The 21,265-nt window shown below is 36.5% G+C and overlaps 1 protein-coding gene across 1 annotated transcript in view; it reads right to left on the bottom strand.

Annotated features, from left to right (window-relative positions):
- Positions 1–1,251: 1,251 nt before the first annotated feature.
- Positions 1,252–21,265, bottom strand: part of LOC122813051 (visinin-like protein 1) — a 683,305-nt gene continuing 663,291 nt past the window's right edge. Inside the window, exons 3-4 of the mRNA XM_044085170.1 lie at positions 14,397–14,612; positions 1,252–1,993 (exon numbers count right to left, since the gene is read on the bottom strand). Coding sequence (XP_043941105.1) covers positions 1,796–1,993; positions 14,397–14,612 — 414 coding nt within the window. The 3' untranslated portion in view covers positions 1,252–1,795. The remainder of the gene's footprint in view (positions 1,994–14,396; positions 14,613–21,265) is intronic.

Raw genomic sequence — 21,265 nt, 5'->3', positions numbered from 1 at the left:
AGAAACTCATTCATATATGCCTTCATTATGCCCCATGCAGTAAATCCGTGAAAACAATAGCAAAAAAATAAATGAACAAATAAAAAATACTGTATTGTAGGACAGACTGCACCACAAAATATATTGTACTGATTCAGAAAATATAATGTAAGCTATGTTGGAGCTTAACAGCTGGGATCCTGCACTGATTCAACACAGGGTAGCAGCAAAATAACCCAGTCAAAGTTCTGTATCTGCATCAGCATATACAACAAAGACATGCAGTATGTGACACACATCTCTGCTTCATTGTTTAATGCACAAAGACCACAGAAAACAGATGTATTGTACATTACAGATACTTTGGAAAGGAAGGAAATTTCTCTTTAAAGTAATATCCCCAGTATATAATGCTGATAATTCCTGCTATGCTCTGGGCAAACCAGTATTTTCTCACTCCAGCAAACTTTACCCAGTTAGGCTTTGGCCTCATGGATAAATCAGAGCAATAATGCTAAATCCTGTCTTCCCCTTGGCTGATTAATGAGTTTTAGAATATTAAACATGCTTTTTTCCTTAACATGTCATTCACAGGTTCTTATTTATGATCTACTAAGCACATAATGTAATAAGATGGTAACACTATTTTATATAATAAAGCTTAATGACTTCATTGAGATGTTAACTACAAAAATAAGTTGAATTTGCCTGTAAATTGAAAAGTAATACTTTAGAAAATAATAAAAGCCACTGCATGTACTCAGTAACTGAATAATAATGTGCAATTGTGTGTCTAATGATTGCCAGACTGCTGAACTGATTTTACGGTGAGAAAAATAATATGATGCATAGTTAATTTATTTACTTTTAATTGTAATGTTCATTTCCTAGATCATAATAGCATCGGTTTCCTTAGAAACTGGCTTGTTAGGGTACCTTAACAGGTAAACCAATAAGTACGCACCGAGGCAATGAGTCATGAAATGTTATTTCTTTAATAATAAATTCTTGATTCAGATGCTCACAAAGGTGAAATAAACAGATATCTGATTTAGAAGAGAGTATATCCTTATAAAGAAAAAAAGAAAATCTGGGCTGCTTAGTTCTAAATCAGATATCTGTTTATTTCACCTTTGTGAGCATCTGAATCAAGAATTTATTATTAAAGGAATAACATGTCATGACTCATTGCCTCAGTGCGTACTTATTGGTTTACCTGTTAAGGTACCCTAACAAGCCAGTTTCTAAGGAAACTGATGCTATTATGATCTAGGAAATGAACATTACAATTAAAAGTAAATAAATTAACTATGCATCATATTATTTTTCTGACTGTAAAATCAGTGTATTACTTTGTTAATCATTTCTGGCTGCCTATAATCTTATCAGTAGTCAGTCAGCATTTGGCAAAGAAGCTAGCTGTGTTATCATTGTTCTTTATCAAGCACTACCATATATTGCAGTGGGACATCATATTAGCAGGTAATTACATTTATATATTGAGCACTGTCAATTGTTTATCCCTAGCCGCAGTTATTTTCAAATTCGTCATGCTGTGTGCCTGGTTTATAGGCAGAAGTGAATTTATAATAATTTCTTAATGAGTGATATGCAACAATAGCTCTTAATTCCTACTGCAGGTAGCACCACGTACTGTTAAGTAATATTAGATAATGCATCGTGGTGGGACATCCAGTCAAGGTTTGATTAAAGGTGGATTTTGTTATCTAGATGTGCAGTCCGATCAAGGGCTAAATAGCAAGTGTTTGTGTGCTGCACGTCATGATGCTGCTGAGGTTAATTTAAGGTGGTTTGCTTATTTCTGAATATCACACTGTAGGAGCAGCACAATGGATGGATCACTTTTAGCTGCTTCCTTAAACTCATCCAGTGTGATCTCGTCATTCTTGTCCTTGTCCATTTTGCTGAAGATCTTGTCAACACGCTGCTGTGCTGTCAGGCCGTCCTCATTCATTCTCATCATTAGCACAGTGCCAACCATCTTATAGATTGCCTATGAGATGAAACAAAAACATACACATTAAAATGTCCTTAGTATGTCTCCAGTCATTTCTCAAAATAAAACGTGTAAAATCAGGGGTCCATATAGTTTGGTCCAAAACACATTTGTTTGAAACGTATTTTGTCGAAAGTGATATATGGCCTTTTCCCCACTGTAGTGCAATCCTGGAGTTAGAATATAAAGGGGGATGTGGGGGTGTAGCCCCCACATAGTTTGAGCTCATATTGTCTTCTGGAAAGAGTTGATCATTGCACTTGTCAATATACATATCTATGGTTTAAAACATTTAACAAAACAAGTGGTAAGTGCTGTGCCCCCCTCCCCCTTACTTTATAGTCTAACTCCAGGATCGCACTGCAGTGGGGAAAAGGCCATATATCACTTTCAATTAAATGAGTTTCAACCAAATGAGCTTTCAATGAAGTGAGCTTTCAGTGAAGTGTGCTTAGTGATGTCAGTTTTGATCAAATGTGTTTTCGACCAAACAATAGGGACCCAAAATCAGTTAGAGCTGTGAGCTATGCCTGAGGCTAATAACCAAGCATATTTTCTCTGCCCTACCAAACAACAATACTAGGACTCATTGTATTTTAATTCACTGATTTTATCTCTTAGTATTCATGGCTTTTAGTAAGATGACAAATGTCATTTAAAGGCTCTCTAAAACGATTAAGGAGGCTATGAGAACTAATGCTGTAGGAAACCATGCAATATAGTTGTGAAACAACTTCTCAAAAAGTGGAAGGTAAATAAATATTATTGAAAAGTGTTTCTATTTGATATATAACTTGTAAATCTATTGTCCATCCAAGTATTGCTAAATAGACGGCTGTCTTCTACCACCACGGATTGGCTATAAAATTATTTCATCTAAAATTAACTAGCTTTAAGTGTCATGGCAATTATATTATTAAAACATGTGACTGAAGTGAAATACAACAAACAGATTCAGAAGTGCAGCAAACAGCATTAACATTTTCATATAGATACAGAAACATTGATTACAATCCAGAAAAATGGTACGGCTGCACATTGTGTGCTTATTCATTCATAGTTGTGTTTTTGTACAAATCCTTACACATAGGTTATATTATAGCCCACAAAAATCACTGCCTTAAAGCTATGGACTCGGACATCTTGTAGCTTGCACAGGCTGCCACTCATGCTCAAATGAAAATATAATTTTAGGCAAGCAGCCGATGCAGCTTACCTGAACACGTTGATTGAGTCTAAGTGAGGTAAGTGCAGAAGCCACAGGAAAGGAATGGGTGGGAGTGTAAATCAGGGCAGCTATCAGGAAGAAATTTAGGCTTAAGGAATGGAAGGAGGGTTAGGGTTACGGAGTGGGAGAGAAGCTTTAGAGTAAGGGAGCAGCTGGGGAGTTTAGAGTTAGGGAACAGCTGGGGAGTTAAGAGCTAGGGAACAGCTGGGGAGTTAAGAGCTAGGGAACAGCTGTGGAGTTGTAAGTTTAGGGAGAGATTGGGGACTTTAAGGTTAGGAATGTGGATGGAGTTTTAAGTATCGGGAATGTTCATGGATTGGATTTCAGCCTATGGAGGAGAAGAACGAGTGAAGTTTTATGGTTAGGGAGCAAGGACTCGGTTTAGGAAGTGGATGGGAGTTTAAGGAATAGAGTTAGGGGTGTAGTAGAGCTATATGGTTTAATAAGGTTAGAATGAGCTAATGTGAGTTAAAACTATTGCCTTTTTAAGTAAGTGTCAGTGAACAAGCTGCTAGCAAATGAGCACTTGTAGTGGGCCACTTGTAAGCCCTTCTGCTTCTCATTACTTCACACACACCCACACACACACACACACACACACACACACACACACACACACACACACACACACACACACACACACACACACACACACACACACACACAAACACACATGAGTTGTACATTCTACAGTTTGAGAGTTTTCATCTTCAGAGCTTGTACTTTTCAACTGACCTTGTATCAATTACCTTTATCTTTACTGTCTGTACCTCGCCCACATATCTGTCTCATTGTGTACTACACAAAAATGCACTGGGTGTTTTGTGAGGTGATACACCAGTGGAAAAGTAACACTGCTCTCTGCCTAAGTATCACTTTACAGTGATTGTAGCTGTGTCATAGTTATCTTGCTGTGTTTAATCTATGAATGATATTTTTACTATTATTTTAACCCTGTTCTTTGTTTTCTGACTTTTTTTTTGCATTATGCCTTGCCTATTCTGTATCAAGTTTATATATATGCTTGTGTGTATGTCTTTGTGTGTATGTGTGTGTGCATAGCTGTCATTATATACCGATCTTTCTCTCCCTCTCTCTCTCTCTCTCTCTCTATATATATATATATATATATATATATATATATATATATGTGTGTGTGTGTGTGTGTGTGTGTGTGTGTGTGTGTGTGTGTGTGTGTGTGTGTGTGTGTGTGTGTGTGTGTGTGTGTGTGTGTGTGTGTGTGTGTAGATATTTTGAGAGGGAGGGAGAGAAATATGTATATCTAGCTATCTATCTATACCTGTATTTATATATGTATCAATAGTGAACCTACTAGTGGATACGTTTGGTGAAAATTTCACTTGCTTATCCCCTTCTAACTTACAGAAAACCCTCACCCAAACTCCCCTCTCCTTACATATCTGAAGAGCAGGTCCTCAAAACTCTGTCCAAGGCAAAGAACATGGCCGCTATGGGACCAGATGACACCCCAGGCTGTCTTCTAAACAGGTTAAAACATGAACTAGCATCACCACTAAGTACCCTTTTTAATCATAGCCTAACCACAGGGTTTACACACAAACCAGGACTCAGCACTACTGGAAAAATCCACACTTTATTCACAATGTTGAGCGCTTTCCTCCTTCTTACAAGGACTTCCTCAGAACAAAGAATAGTTATCCCACCCAGCCTATTTATAAGAACACATTTAGCATGTTTAATAGTCAATTAAGTATTCACACAAAGTTTAAAAACACACAAATAAATATATATATTATAATATACTGGAAATGCATTGTCTGATAAAAAATAGCATATATCCCAATAAATTATATAATAACTAGTTGATGAATAAAGCCAACATTTAACCTAAAATGTTTTTCAATTTTAAAATACATGAAATAGCTGTCATTTCATTAATTCCTGGATATTTGGTTGCATTCAATTGCAGCTGCCACTTAAGCTCACAAATATCCAAGTGAATATCTAAGGTTTTTCCTTGTACATCTTTCACTATCTGTTGAATAACTAAAAACTTAAACTTATGATCTTTATGATCATGAATATGTCTACTAAGAGCATTAGTGGGTTTATCATGCTTAATATCCAACAAATGTTCAGCCATTCTGTTTTTGAGCTGTCTACTAGTTTTCCCAATATAAAAAGTTGGACACTGGATACACTTAGCCAAATAAACCACATTGGAACTGCAACAATTAAAATGCCCATGAATCGATATGCTCCTGTTGTTCAATCTATATACCTCAGGAGTTTCCAATATAAAACACAGGGTTTGTTTCTGCAGAATGGAGAACAGCTACAGTTATTCTCCTCCACAAAGGTGGCCTAGCAACAGATCTGGGGAATTACAGGCCCATAAGCCTGACCAGCCTCATCTGTAAGGTCATGGATTGTATCATTATGGACATCATAAATAAAGACATACGTGACCTCCAAACCCTGGACCATACCCAATTCAGCTTCGTGAAGGTCAGATCCTGCCTTTTAAATCTTGTGGATTTCTTTGAAAATGTGACCAAGGCCATTGATGTGGGCAAATCTGTGCACACAGCATACCTCGACTTGGCAAAGGCTTTCGACACAATCCCACATTTAGGCATTACCGATGAACTTAGCAAACTGAATATTGTAAGATAGGTTGCCAACTGGCTCACAAACCAGATGCACACTATCAAAGTGGGTGACTCCACATCAACCACCAGACCTGTTATCAGCGGAGTGCCACAGGGGTCAATGCTGGGCCTCCTACTGTTTGAGTTATACTTCTCAGAAGTTCAAGTCAAGACTAAAGGGGTGTGGCTAACCAAGTTTACAGACAACTGTAAACTAGGTGCAATCACTGAATCCCCAAATTATGTCAGTGTACTCAGACCAATGATGTATTAGTAATGGTCTCAAACCGAATACAAGAAATGCATCATCATTCCCTTCAGCACAAACAATGTCCCTTCACACTATCAAATCAATAACAATACCCTAAGTACCCATGAAGTGGTAAGGGAGCTGAGATTACAAGGTGACCATGACTTTAACTTCGACCACCACATATCTACCATTGTAAGGAAAGCTTTCAAGATAGCTCACTTGATTAGTAAAGGCAGTGCCTCCAGAACAAAAGAAGTTATAACTCACCTGTACTTGACAGTTATCTGGCCCATAATTGAATATAACTCCCCATTCAGTATGTACCATACTAAGCATCTGCAGAAATTAGAGAGACCTCAGAGGTTTCAGACAGAGAAGATCAAGGGTCTCCAGCATGTGCCTTACACGGACCGATTAAATCCCTGTCACTATATTCTTGACTTCTTAGGGGAGACTTTTGCCTGGCCTACAGAGCAACCCAAGACCCAAACCTAATGAACTTACTGCATATCCGCAAATCAAATGGGTCTAGGGCTTCCCATTCCAGAGACTTAAATATGACCTGTAACTTAAATAGGACATGCTGGAGAGACAGATGTATCTCTCAGTGACTGACACTTCTTTGGAATAGTCTACGAATTCTTGTGAAACAGAGTACTTCTATCATAGGATCATAGGATCAAGGGAAGTTACTAGGCTATTGACCCTTAAGCGCTTATAAGCCTAGTTAAGAGATTAGCTGATGTTTAGACAAATCAGCACCCAAAGCCCCTGTCCAGCAGGGACATAGGTGGAATCCCAGGGGTGTATTTTCTTTTTACCATCCAGTTATTCAGGTTGCACTGAAAAAGGGATAATGAGGTACTCTGACTGACATGGAGAGGGAGTCTATTCCACAGATGGTGGATTCTCTAAGACACAAATATGCCCTGTCAACAAGTCCTATTCATGTCACAGACCAGGTTGCGATCGCACATGTGGGTTACTCCAGTGGAGCTTGACTTGTGGACATGCTGCAGTCCCATTAAGGTAGGGTATGAGATTGCTATGTATGCCAGATAGAGGTCATTTCTGAGAAGTCTGTATGAAACCGAATAGCGGGACAAGGCTTTTAGCCTATCTGTGTAGGGTAGATGTTTGAGGCCCTGAGTCTCCTGGTGAGGAGCCTCTGTGGTCTCTCCAGCTGCTGCATGTGCTTTGTGAGGTACATGCTGAAGGGGGCATTGTACTCAATAATTGGCCTTATAAGGGAACAATACAGGGATTTTATGACCTCCTTGTCCCTGGATTAGATAACCTTACTTATGAGGTGGGCCATGTAAAAAGCTTTCCGTGGTCTAAAGTCAGGTTGCTATCAACCTGGGTGCCCAAATCTATCATGACTGATTGCGTACTTAGGACATTGTTATTAATGTGATAATATATGGGGATGTCACTCTCCCCAAAGGGGATGATGATGATGCATTTTTTGACATTCAGCTTGAGGCCATGTTTCTGGTACCAGTCATTTGTTTTAGTGAAACCCTCTTGGAGGACGTCCACATCACTTGGGGAATTGATGACCATACCCAGCTTGCAGTCATCTGCAAACTTGGTCAGCCATAGCCCATCGGTTTTGGCATGCACCTCAGAGAAGTATATCCCAAATAACAGAGCCCCCAAGACCGATTCCTTGGGTATGCCGCTTGTTACAGGTCTACTGATTGGGGTGACTACCCCTATTTTGATTAGATGACTTCTATCAGTGAGCCAGTTTGCTACCCATCTGGTAACATATGGCTTGATGCCTAGTTGAGAGATTTTATCTATTATGCCCGAGTGGGGAATAGTGTCAATTGCATGGCCAGGTCAAGGTAGACGGTGTGCACCATCTTCCACTCGTCCATGACTTTGGTGACTGTCTCAAAGAAGTCGACCAGATTTAACAGACATGACCTCCCCTTGACAAAGCCAAACTGTGTGGGGTCAAGGGTTTGGAGGTTCCCAATGTCCCTATTAATGACGTCCATGATAATCAATTCCATGGACTTGCAGATCAGGCTAGTTAGGCTGATGGGTCTATAATTTCCCATATCAGTTGATGCTCCACCTTTGTGTAAAGGGATGACAGTGGCTGTCTTCCATTTGGCTGGGATGAAGCTCAGGCTTTGGTTGAATAGGGTGCCTCATGGTGCTGCAAGTTCATGCCTGAGTTCATGTAGGATGCAGCCTGGGATGTTATTGGATCCCATGGAGGCTGTATTTTTTGCCTTTGAGTGATGACCTGTTCCATAGATATAAGGGGGGGGCAGGTACTGGGGATGTCCTGATTTACTGATGGGGGGACAGAGGGGTGAAGTTTTCACTAAACCTGTCAGCCAGTAGGTTGGCTATATCTACAGCATTTGTGTATGTGGTGTCCTTGACCATCAGCTCTGAACAGATCTGGGTGCTTCCTTTGAGATTGCAGACAGGTTGACTCTTCCCTGCGGAAGATGATTTTGTCCTGTCAGGTATTCTTGATTCCATTCATCGATATAAATGCTCGTATTGTACTTCGGTGAAGATTTGGACATTGGTGCCAGTTCCTACAGTGGGGGAGGAGGCTGTGAAGCAGTTTATACCACCCCTCAGGAGGTTGTAATCAGCTTTGGAGAAGTTTTTTTTGTTTGACCCTAGATAGGGGGTGGGTCAGGGAAGATGGTGTCTTCGAAAGTGACCTCTTTATGGTTGGATCATACCAGGGAGGATGACATTGTAGGGGTGCTGCAGTGGTTACTCATGTTAGTTAATACCAAGTCCAAGATATTATCACCTCTTGTGGGGGTATCGACTAGCTGTTCCAAGGCATTTGCATTGATAAAATCAAGGAATCTCTGGGCATTTGTGTTCTGGTATGAGTGTTTTTTCCAGTCTATGGTTGGGCAGTTAAAGTCACCCAGGATCAGGGTAAAGGGTTACATCTTGATGGATTTGAAGAGGTCCAGGTAGGTGGAGTGGACATTGCGTCAAATTTGGGAGCCTGTATCTAGCTATGATTTGAATAGGGATCTTGTCAATGGTTAACTGCACCTGGAGTGTCTCCTGTCTGTCATACCGTTTGACCATCCTGGAGGTGTGTGTGTCTTTAATATATATATTGAAACTCCACCTTGTTTGGCTTTATTGCCCACAGTTTGGGGTATGAATGCATGATAGAATGAGAAACCAATTAAGGCTTGGGTGATCTCCACAGCTTTGAACTAGGTTTCTGGGACTGCACAAATGTCAGCATCTTCCAAGGTTAAGAATGCTTGCAATGAGTGCAGTTTCATGTTTAGACCCCTAGCGTTTAGCAGCATGACCTTTTCATGACTTTTCTAAAAAAAGGCTGTATGACACTGTTCAAGAGGAACCTGGATGAGTGGATGGGGCACTGTAAATGCTTACCAAGGATAGCACCCACAAACTCCCTGAACATGAGCAGTCATCAGTAAATACAATCTTGTTTATTCACTAGTACCTCTACGGTATTGCATTGGATTAAAATAACTAGGCTTAAAATGATCTCTGGGTCACTAGCCTAGTAATCTCCTATGATCCTATGATCCTATGGCTGAACTCTGAATGATCAAACCTTCTTAATGTTAAATAAATATACAGGCATTAAGATATCTGAACATATAGAATTCAGAACACTGAAAAGATTGACCTATAAAAGATCAAGAAAAGGAAAACTATTTCCTTTCTTGATCTTCACCCCCACCCCCCCATAAGACTCGGCTCAAATTCATCTGAATAGTGGGAGTTTTATGGGATATTGTCTTTTAGGAAAGGTGTAGGGTTAGGATTGTAAGAAGGGGCACATTAAGGTTAGCACCATAGCATTGCCTCCTCCCCAACCCTAACCCTACACCTTACTTTTAAATAAAACTTCCATTAAGACTGCCACCACACAAGTTACACTCAGACACACACACGCATGCATGTAAAAAACTTTACATCTATTCCGTAATCTAACCCTAACCCTAACCCAAAAATATATACACTACCACAAAAAAATGCAACACTTATGCCTGACCCTAACTCAGACTCTCAGATACATGCACAAACACTCCAGACTCCACTCACCTTTGTCAATAACACATTTTGACCACTCTGGTATGCATACATTCAATTTAATTCACTACCTCAAGCACTCATTGACCAAATGAACTTTCTACTAAATGCATGGAACTCATATATATATATATATATATATATATATATATATATATATATATATATATATATATTTCAGCTATATCTATTGATATATATATATATATATATATATATATATATATATATATATATATATATATATATATATATATATATATATATATATATATATATATATATATATATATATATATATATACACACACACATACACACACACACACCTCTCTCTCTTTAGTTTATATATATATATATATATATATATATATATATGTATCCAATAATCCAATGGAACGACTGAAGTAACCCAAAACCAAACCAATAACTCCACCAAACACTTTTTGAATTCCAAGCCCAAAGCAGTTCTCCTCAATAATGAAGTTCAGTTAAAATATCAGTAGTTTATTTTAACAGCATAAAAAACAAACTGACTTCACACAATATAAAAATGGACTTAGCGCTTTCATTTCCTACCATGGAAACATCATCAATCATCAAAGTTCCCACCCTTACTTTAAATAGACCCACCACCTAATTAATTAATCAGTCAATCAGTTCATTCCTAGTTAAAGGAATACAACTACCTAAAACTATAACTCTTATATTCTATAGATAAACTCTCTTGCTACTTTTTATATACATTAAAAACATAATTATATGATCACAAAAATTGTACTATTTCACTTATTTTTAAAAAACATATATATAATTAATCACATATTGCACTAGATTTATGAAACCAGACAAGGGGGGGAGGGGTAGTGATTATGCAGAACTGGGAATATATAGGAAAGATGCTTAGAGTCCTGAATGTGGAAGGTAGATACAGTAAAGTATCAAGAAATGAAATGAATATAGCCTACCGTAAAATAGATTTGATTTTGGAGGACAACTTTATACAAGGGGCTATAGATAACACACTACATGAATTTTTGAGTGTGCAAAAACCATTTATTTCTAGTATATTTGGAATACCGAAGACCCACAAGAATCCCATGGACCCACCTATAAGACCTACTGTCTCATCAGGTGGGTCCAAAATTGAGCCTTTGGCTATATTTGTGGATAGGAAATTAAAACCATATCAAAACTTTTATCCACACATATTAGTGGATTCATGGGATTTTTTAACAAAAATGGGTAAATTAGAGTTTGATGTGGAATATGAGTTCATAACAGTGGATGTTAAAGATTTGTTCTCTGTAATTCCACACGAGTTAGGCCTTAAATGGTTGGAAGAAATGAAGATAGAATTTGGATTTTTGAACGGTAGAGACTTTAATTTAGTACTAGAGAGCGAGGAGTTAGTTATGAAAAACAGCTATATATATTTCCAAGGAGAGTTATACCTTCAGATTGATGGTATACCAATGGGGCAGCCTGTGCACCTATAGTGGCTAATATAGTATTATTATATTGGGAGAAACATTTTATACTGGATTCTGGATACAAGCAGTATATAAAAGCATATTTTAGATTTTTGGATGATATATGCTTTGTTGGGAAGGGACCAAGATATGAAATAGTTAATTTTGTGAAGTATATTGGCCAAACAACTGAATTTTTAGAATTTACACATGAAATATGGGAAGACAAAGTGAACTTTTTGGATGTTACTAACCTGAAGGACAACGAAAATAAAAAAATGTAAGTCAAAATTATACAGGAAGGAGTTTTCCCCAATTCATATTTACATTATAGTAGTAATCACTCTATTAATCAGAAACAAAATATAATAAAAGGTCAGATGATTAGGGCGATATGTATGACATCAGAGGAGGAAGATATGAGGAGAGAGTTGGATTACATACAGAACCTTTTTCAAGAAAGGGACTATCCTCTAGAAACTATAGTGAAAATTAAGCATGAAGTCCTGAAAGGATGGAAAGAGAAATATATATACCATTAATATTAAGTGGGCAAGGTAATAGTAACTGTACACAAACAGAGGTAAGTGCGCTAGATGAAATGATGGAGGTAGGAGATGTATATATGATATTGATGTACAGCCAAGATACTAAGTGTATCAAGAATATAATATACAGAAATTGGACTTTATTTTCATCTATGCCCAATAGTAGCAAAATATTTTCTAAGAGGTTAACATTTGGGTATAAGAAAAATAGGAACCTGAAGGAAATATTTGAGAGGGAACAAGTAGTAAGAACCAAAAGTAAGGTTGGTACATACAAGTGCGGTAGATGTCCACAATGTCCATTTGTGTATAATCAAGGGGGTTTAGATATAGAGCGTATTAACATGACATTCTACCCTAAGGATTACTATAATTGTCAGTCAAAGGGAATAGTGTATTTGGCTAAATGCATATGTGGCCATATTATGTGGGAGAGGAGTTTGAAACAAAGGATATATGAGCACAGATATTATATTAATAGGAGAAGAGAAACCAATGCACTTTACAGACACACTGTAGTTTGCCCACGAGCAGATTTTAAATTTTGGGTTATTGAACAGGTTTTAAGAAGTGAAAGAGGTGGTGATTGGGAAAAGCAACTGGAGTTAAGGGAACTTATTTGGCAATTACAGTTAGATGTTTGCAACCCACCGGATTTAAATGACCACATTTCACTTATGCCGGCACTTAAAATTAGAGCCAATAAATATTAAATATATGTATTAATGGTTAAAGTATGGAATGAATTTTAGTACAATATGAAAATTATTGGATTAACAAATTAATTTTTGTATTTATATATTAACTACTGCTTATAAGTGCAATATGTGTTTAATTATATATATATATTTTTTTAAATAAGTGAAATAGTACAATTTTTGTGATCATATAATTATGTTTTTAATGTATATAAAAAGTGGCAAGAGAGTTTCTTTATCTATAGAATATAAGAGTTATAGTTTTAGGTAGTTGTATTCCTTTAACTAGGAATGAATTGATTGATTAATTAATTAGGTGGTGGGTCTATTTAAAGTAAGTGCGGGAACTTTGAAAATGACTCTGATGATGTTTCCGTGGTAGGAAATGAAAGCGTTAAGTCCAATTTTATATTGTGTGAAGTCAGTTTTTTATGCTGTTAAAATAAACTACTGATATTTTAACTGAGCTTCATTATTGAGGAGACCTCCTTTGGGCTTGGAATTCAACTGAAGTGTTTGGTGGAGTTTATATATATATATATATATATATATATATATATATATATATATATATATATATATTTTTTTTTTTTTTGGGGGGGGCATGTATGTGAGAGAGAGAGGAAAAATATTGAATGTTTGTGTGTCTCTGTGTCTGTGTCTTTGTAAATTTATGAATGCATGTAAAAGTGTACATTCGCACATATTCACTAAAGAAGCAAGTCCACAATTTAATTGTTTTAGCATCCCATTGCTCTATCAATCACTCCAAGCAGAAGTCAAGCCGTGGCAATAGTTCAGTTAATGTGGGACAAAAGTCAATAATCTAACAATTAGAAAGAAACAAGTGGTAAGTGCTCAAGTAAAGTTTCATCAATCTAAATAATGAACTAACGAATCATGTTCTATGAGATATAATAACGCTCAGTGTGTGAAGCATCTCATAGATTTAGAATTGAATAATAAGAGTCTGTTACTCAATATCATGTCTCTGTACTGTAAATTCATAGACAGTGGCTAAGAGTATATAACAGCATAGGTGACTGAAGCTAACGTTTAACCATTTCTCATTTAGTATGATCACACAGCAGGTGTTCAAGTTAAAACTGCGAGGCTAGGCACATTGACAACTGTACAGCATAAGCTTGTTTTCACTGTTATTGCTAATACAAGGTCAGGAATCATCTAACAAAAGAAAAGAAAATATTCCTTCTGTTCAGAGTTTATTGGAAGCTGCTTTTAAAACCACTATTGGTTCTAAACAAATAAATGACCTTTGTCTTAAGCTAGCCTCATTATGTCCTGTACAACCAGATTATTATGTCTAATACTGAAGTAAACACATTTTATGTCCATCCTTATGTATGAAATCATATTTTCTTTACATACACAGAATCACCCACTTCAAACAACATCCAAAAATGATCTATAATAGCCATTATCAGGATCACCCCAATCATCGTGATTTTAATCACCTCTTGTATAACTTACCTCAATAATTTCAAGCATCTCCATCCGACTGATCTTCCCATCTCCATCTAGGTCATACATGTTGAAAGCCCAGCTTAGCTTCTGATCAAAGCTACCCCTTGAAGTAATGGATAGGGCACAGATAAATTCTCGAAAGTCAATGGTCCCATCTCCGTTTTTGTCAAATGTTCGAAAGGCATGCTGTGCAAACTTTGAAGCATCTCCATATGGGAAGAACTGAAAACAAAGAAGCATACTATCAACAATTTATCTACCAGCTCTGAAAGTGATAATGTATGGAAATAATAGCTTACATTCATATCAGGATATTCTTTTCTAATCTTGCAACAATTAGAAAAACAATAATTTATTTATACTTAGGCATCAATTGCTGTATCTTTTAGATCCGCATTTTAAACAAATAAGAGAAACACTGTTGAAATACAGTTTACCAGATATGAATCATGCATAAATAGGAGTTTTAGCACATCACATGTTCATACTCACTCATGGATGTTAAGCTTATGAATCTTTACCACTGCGCATGATTCACACGCCAAAGCTACAAGTCTAACCTTCATTTCACCTGCATATGAATCTAATGCTAATTGAAATTCCAGGCCCTTACATATGATCATACATTATCCCAAAGTATTTCAAGTACATAATTTATAAGAATGACACATGCACACACACACACACACACACACACACACACACACACACACACACACACACACACACACACGTATACACACACACACACACACACACATGTATATATATATATATATATATATATATATATATATATATATATATTCTATCTCTATATATAGCTATACATATATATATATATATATATATATATATATATATTTATATTTTATGTATCTACATATTCTATATCTCTATATAGCTATATATATATATATATATATATATATATATATTTATTTATTTATACATATATAGATACATATATATATATATATATATATATATATATATATATATATATATATATATGTATAGTGTTTTCTTTTCTTTACTGCAGTTTCTGATAAAATTAATTGCTGTCAGGTTCATATGTAGGTACTAGGCTATTGGCCCTAGGGCCTATATAAGTCTAGCCAAAAAGGTACCTTGGCTTTCGCCACCCAAGAAAATTATTTTCCTGTGCCCCTGTCAGCAGAGCCACAGAGATGATCCCTGGGGTGAATTACCTATTTCCCATCCAGTCATCAAGATTTCTCTTGAAGAGTGCTAATGAGGAGCTTTGTTTGATATAGGTAGGTAGTTTGTTCAAGAGTATGGGAAGTCCTTGGAATAGGAATATATCCCTCCAGCATGTACTGTTTATTGTGGTGACAAGGTTTAGGTCCCTAGAGCGTGCTAGCTTGGAGGGATTGGGATTTCTTTAAGTGGAGCATGTCCAACAGCTCTGGGTTTGACATAGCTTTGTATTGAGTAGGCGATATGCAATGGAGTAAAGCTGGAGTTTTTTGTGACAGTCTGCATAGGACATCTGTTTGAGATGGGTAATCTCTTTGTGAGGCATTTCTGTGGCTTTTCCAGTTGTTGTAGATGTCTTGTGAGGTACATACCAAAAGGGGCGTTGTACTCTATAATGGGTCTAATGAGTGACAAGTAGAGGGGAACAATGACCTCTTTTTTTGTGGATATGAAACCTTTTGTGATGAAGTGTGCCACATAGAAAGATTTCCTGACTACTGTGGTGATGTGATTATCAAAGGAGAGACTACTGTTCACCTGTGTCCCAAGGTCTCTTATCACACTTTTGGTGTTAAGTAGACTACCACCTATGTGGTAGCTCATGGGTACAGAATTTTTACTAAAGGGGATGACAATGCACTTTTTGTCATTGAGCTTGAGGCCATTTCTTTGACACCATGCATCTGTCTCAGTGAGGCCCTTTTGTAGGATGTCCACATCATTAGGAGTTTCGTTTATGGCTCCTAGTTTGCAGTCATCTATGAACTTTATTAGCCAAAGACCTTCTGTATTAGCCTGTATTTCAGAAAAGTAGATACCATACAGGAGAGGACCCAGGACTGAACCTTGTGGTACTCCACTTGTCACTGGTCTGAAGTCGGATTTGGAGTCTTCTACTTTCACAGTGTGTATTCTGTCAGTGAGCCAGTTGGCAACCTATCTTGTGACATAGGGATTTATACCTAGTTTAGTGAGTTTATCTATAATTCCAGAGTGGGGGATGGTGTCAAAAGCCTTGGTGAGCTCTAGATAGGCTGTGTGAACCACCTTACCCACGTCTACAGCTTTGGTGACTGCTTCAAAGAGGTCTATCAGGTTTAGGAGACATGATCTTCCTTTTACAAACCCAAACTGGGTGTGGTCTAGAGTTTGGAGATTACAAATGTCTTTGTTTATAAGTTCCATGATGATACATTCCATGGCCTTGCAGATCAGGCTCATTAGGCTAATGGGCTGGTAGTTCCCAGGGTCTGTGGTGGCTCCCCCTTTGTGGAGTGGGATAATCATTTCCGTGTGCCATTCAGTGGGCACAAAGCCTGAGGTGAGGTGATGATTGAACATGGTGCTTAGGTGGTGTGCCAGTTCATTCTGTAGTAGTTGTAACTAGGTAGATCAAGGCAATTAAAAAAGGATCTCCAAATGTCATAAAGGAAAACTAAATATTGCCTCTGATCTTTAAAAGACTAGGAAAAAAATAATAAATTCTTCCTTCATATATGGGGTTGTGTATCACAGATAGTTATCTAAAGTAAAATCTATGTATTCCCACTATGTACTTAAAATATTTTAACAGTATGAACAGAAAATAACATTGCATGGTACAAATAGCCTCATCAGTGCTTTATATATAGGAAGGAGTAGAGAAAGAGGTCTTTTTTATCAGTTTGTTAAGTACCGTATAAATTATGATAAATCCCTGCCTTCCAATGCAAGCTATCCTTATGTTAAAGACTACCGTACTATTAACATTAGTCATCAGTCCACTGCATCAAGTAGTTTCAGTTATGATATGCACACCTGGTGAGTAACTACCTAAATTATTTCTACTACCAGAATTATTTCTGATTCAAAGCACATTTAGACAAATGCACACGTTTTCGTATCATTACTGCAAACACTTGTCTAAAACACGTGAAGCACCAAAAACTGATTCTGACAGAGAAATTAATTTAACTTCCTGAAAGTGATCAGCAAAGAAAATGTTCAACAATAATGGGTCTAGTACTAAACCTTAAGAACCCCCCCCCATTGTAATTTTCCATTAATAGTTAATACTTCAGGCATTTATTGTCTGTGATACTTTATTCAAACAACCAAAAATCTCGTCTACAGTTATTATCGAATTTATTTGAAGATTTACTAGTAAAATAAAGATGCCAGTTGTGTGTGATAAAAAAAATATTCTGGCAAGGGAGAAATGTAGATCATACATACAATATAATGCTCAATTTAATTTATTTTACTTGTTAACAAGGCAAGTGAGCTAGCCATGCTACAGGATTTTCAACTTTGACCCGAGATATAGCAAAAAGAGTAAATTCAGTCTTCGCAACAATCTATTGACTTGTTTGTAAGTGCCAAGCATAAATGTAATCACAAAGGAGTGATACCATGCAAATGTGAACAGCATTTACAAGTATAAATAAGTTAAATGTTTCTGGGGGGTCCAGGTTTCCTGTGTGGGAAATGTACCCCTTCACAGCCCACTGTTTAAATATACCAACTCTGAGATCATTGCATCATAGGGAATGTAGAAATGACACGGATACTGCAACTTTACATATATATATATATATATATATATATATATATATAGATATATAGATATATATATATGTATATATATATATATATATATATATATATATGTATATATAGATGTATATATATATATATATATATATATATATATATATATATATATATGTTTTAGGGTAATGTAATATCCAGCATGTTTTAGGCAGAAGCTGAAGTACCCAGAAAAATCCCATAAAGTCATTGTTAGATCATTCAAAATCAGCGCAGACAGTGATCAGAATGCAGGAACAATCTCTAGCCCCTATAACTCTGTAGTAAATATCTTAACCATTTCGCCATTGTGTTAGTCACCTAACTCAGTGAACTGGATCAGGTCTAACAATTCTTTCTTCCCTGATATGCTGAACAAACATAATATTCCATTGGCAGGCAAATATACAGTGATGTTAATAAATTATATGCTGTTTGGAAGTATTCTGTTTCTTACCTTATTAACTTATTTCTCCTTATAATCGCTATGATCTCATTCATTACTCTGTTTTCTAAGAAAAAAATTTGTAATTTATAGACCTAAAGGTTTTATGTCAGTGACAGTCAATGTTATGGAAATAGTATGACATAAACACAAGTATTTTCTGATGGCAAGGTTACTAAAATTTAGATTACAGCATGACGTTTTCTACTTTTTTTATCACCTTACTTTGTTGCAATCATTCATTGAATTCATAACTATATTTTTATTTGTAGGTGTAATGATGTGAGGTATTGCCAGCCAGCTATGCCAGGGGAAGTAGGCCAGTGGATGTCTAACTAACATATGCCAGCCCAGCTAGCTAGAATTTTGTAAAGAATTATATATCATGTGTATATCAAACTGATTTGCACAGATGCTTGTGTTGAAAAATGTATTTGTAAAGTTGCTTGTGTTAAAAATGTACTAGCAGTGTGACCTGCTGGACAGAAAAAGAAATATACCTGCAATATTGTAACTGTTAAATGAGAAAAATAAATATACCTATAATATTGTAACTGTTTAAATGTATATGTTTTAACATAGGATACTGGAAGAGAAGATTTTAACGATACTGGAAGAGAAGATTTTAACCTCAATCCACCTAACTTTGAAAATTGATTGAAATTAAATTACCTGGCTTAGGCCATAAAGATTGTATCGTACAGTTCTCAATGCAGCCAGAGACAAAACTTCTGTACTAGGAAGCTTTCTGTATTGTCTTTGGGTTGAACTAATTACTACTCTGGAAGGTTAGAGGTTTGAAATTGTTTTATGACTTCCAGGAAGTGCAGCAGATTTTAGCAAGGCTGTGTGTGTGTGTGTGTGTGTGTGTGTGTGTGTGTGTGTGTGTGTGTGTGTGTGTGTGTGTGTTTGTGTGTGTGTGTGTGTGTGTGTGTGTGTGTGTGTGTATTATTGACATATATGTGCTAAATGCTGGCAGGTTCTAGCCAGGGGAGGGGGGTAGCATGGGAACCAGAATTCAGATGACCAGATGTATGTGATGTCATTCTGTAATCTAGGACAAAAATGATGCTTAATATTAAATGAAGTCTCATTGCAGTCTGCTTTTGGAACCTGACAGAGAAGGACCCCTCACCTACTTCATTTTGCCATGCTCTAGTAAGTGAAACATGGAATATTAATTCTTTAGATCAAGTTAAGAAAGCATAGCATGATTAGTTAAGCACTATTTTTCTCTATCTGCGTGAATCTGTTCATCTGTGTTATTTTAAAATTTCCTGCAATTGAAACTCTGTTGTTTACTGTAAATAGATATTTAGCATTTTCACGTTCTTTTCTTATTTATTATTAAATATATTTAAACTTTTTTTTGTGGCTGGTCTTTTAGAGAATAAGTTAATCTCTGAGAGTACTTTATATATTTGGTTACAGCTCTGGCCTCTATCAGGTGGTGGTATGAAGGTACTTTTTTTCTTTAGGTGTGTACCTGTTGTACCTGTAGTCCCTGTTGCTCCATCCTTTGTCTTATCAAAAGTTAACGCCAAATTTAACTTCCTACAATATTTCTTTACCTCTTTAATGGTGTCTATGATACCCCATTTTTTCATGGGGATGTATTTCATACCTTTCCCCAAAAGTTTAGCACAAGTGTGGTCAATCTCCATATTGGAATAGTTGTAAACCTTGAAGCCTTCACTTGTAATGATCCTAGGCAATGTAGTATTTCCTTGTTCATTGGACAAATTCAAACTCAAATCATTTGGGTCAATACCGGGGCAATTAAACATGTTTGTCATGGTCAGTGGCTGTTCCGTAGTCAAGGAAGATCTATCAGAAGGGATGGAATCATCCTGTTTTATGTTTTGTGCCACTGCTTTTGAACCTTCCATGCTGGGAAGTATCTTCCCCCCTGAAAATTTTCTTCCCTATCTAGGTGTTTGGATTCCTTCCTTCTGATGTGCTGTTGCTTTCGGCCCTCTATCCCTCTATTACTAGGCCAGATGTAAGCCATATTATTATTGTATGCCTCAGTGTCTCGCTGCATTTTCCTATTTTTTCTGCTGACTGTATTGTGAACATTTTTATCAACTAAATTGAATTGTTTCAAATACAAGTCCTTAAAACTTGCATAATCTAAGTGATGAATGATAAGTTGGTTCATACGCTCTAACTCTTCAGATAATAAACTCAGTTTTTCATCTTGATGTTTGATAAGTAACTTCATAAATTCAAAACCACATCTGTCAAACAGACCATTGAATTCATTCTTAACCCCTGTAGAATAACTTATTCCTAAGGGTAGTTTAAAAAACCGAAGGCCTTTTGGTACCATATTCAATTTCAAACAATTGGATAAATAACTACTATCCACTTTGATGTTTTTGTAATTAGTTAATTTTTTGCCGTAATCTAATATATACTCCTTTAAAGAAAAATGGCTACTTCCATTAGTATAATCTTGATCCTTCAATTGGTTATTGTTACAGGCAAAGTAATCTCGGTTGTCACTTACAAATTGTTCAAAAACATTATCACATTCACTTATATTGTCCATTAGATGCCTGACGCTGGTATTGTGCACAGAGTCTTTGAATTCACGAGATTTCATTCTATTGGGGCTCCTACAGTTACGCTCATGATT

The sequence above is a fragment of the Protopterus annectens genome, chromosome 1.part1, assembly GCF_019279795.1.
Source record: "Protopterus annectens isolate FY-2018-M chromosome 1.part1, PAN1.0, whole genome shotgun sequence".
NCBI lineage: Eukaryota > Metazoa > Chordata > Ceratodontiformes > Protopteridae > Protopterus > Protopterus annectens.
This window is presented reverse-complemented; position numbering and strand designations above follow the sequence as displayed.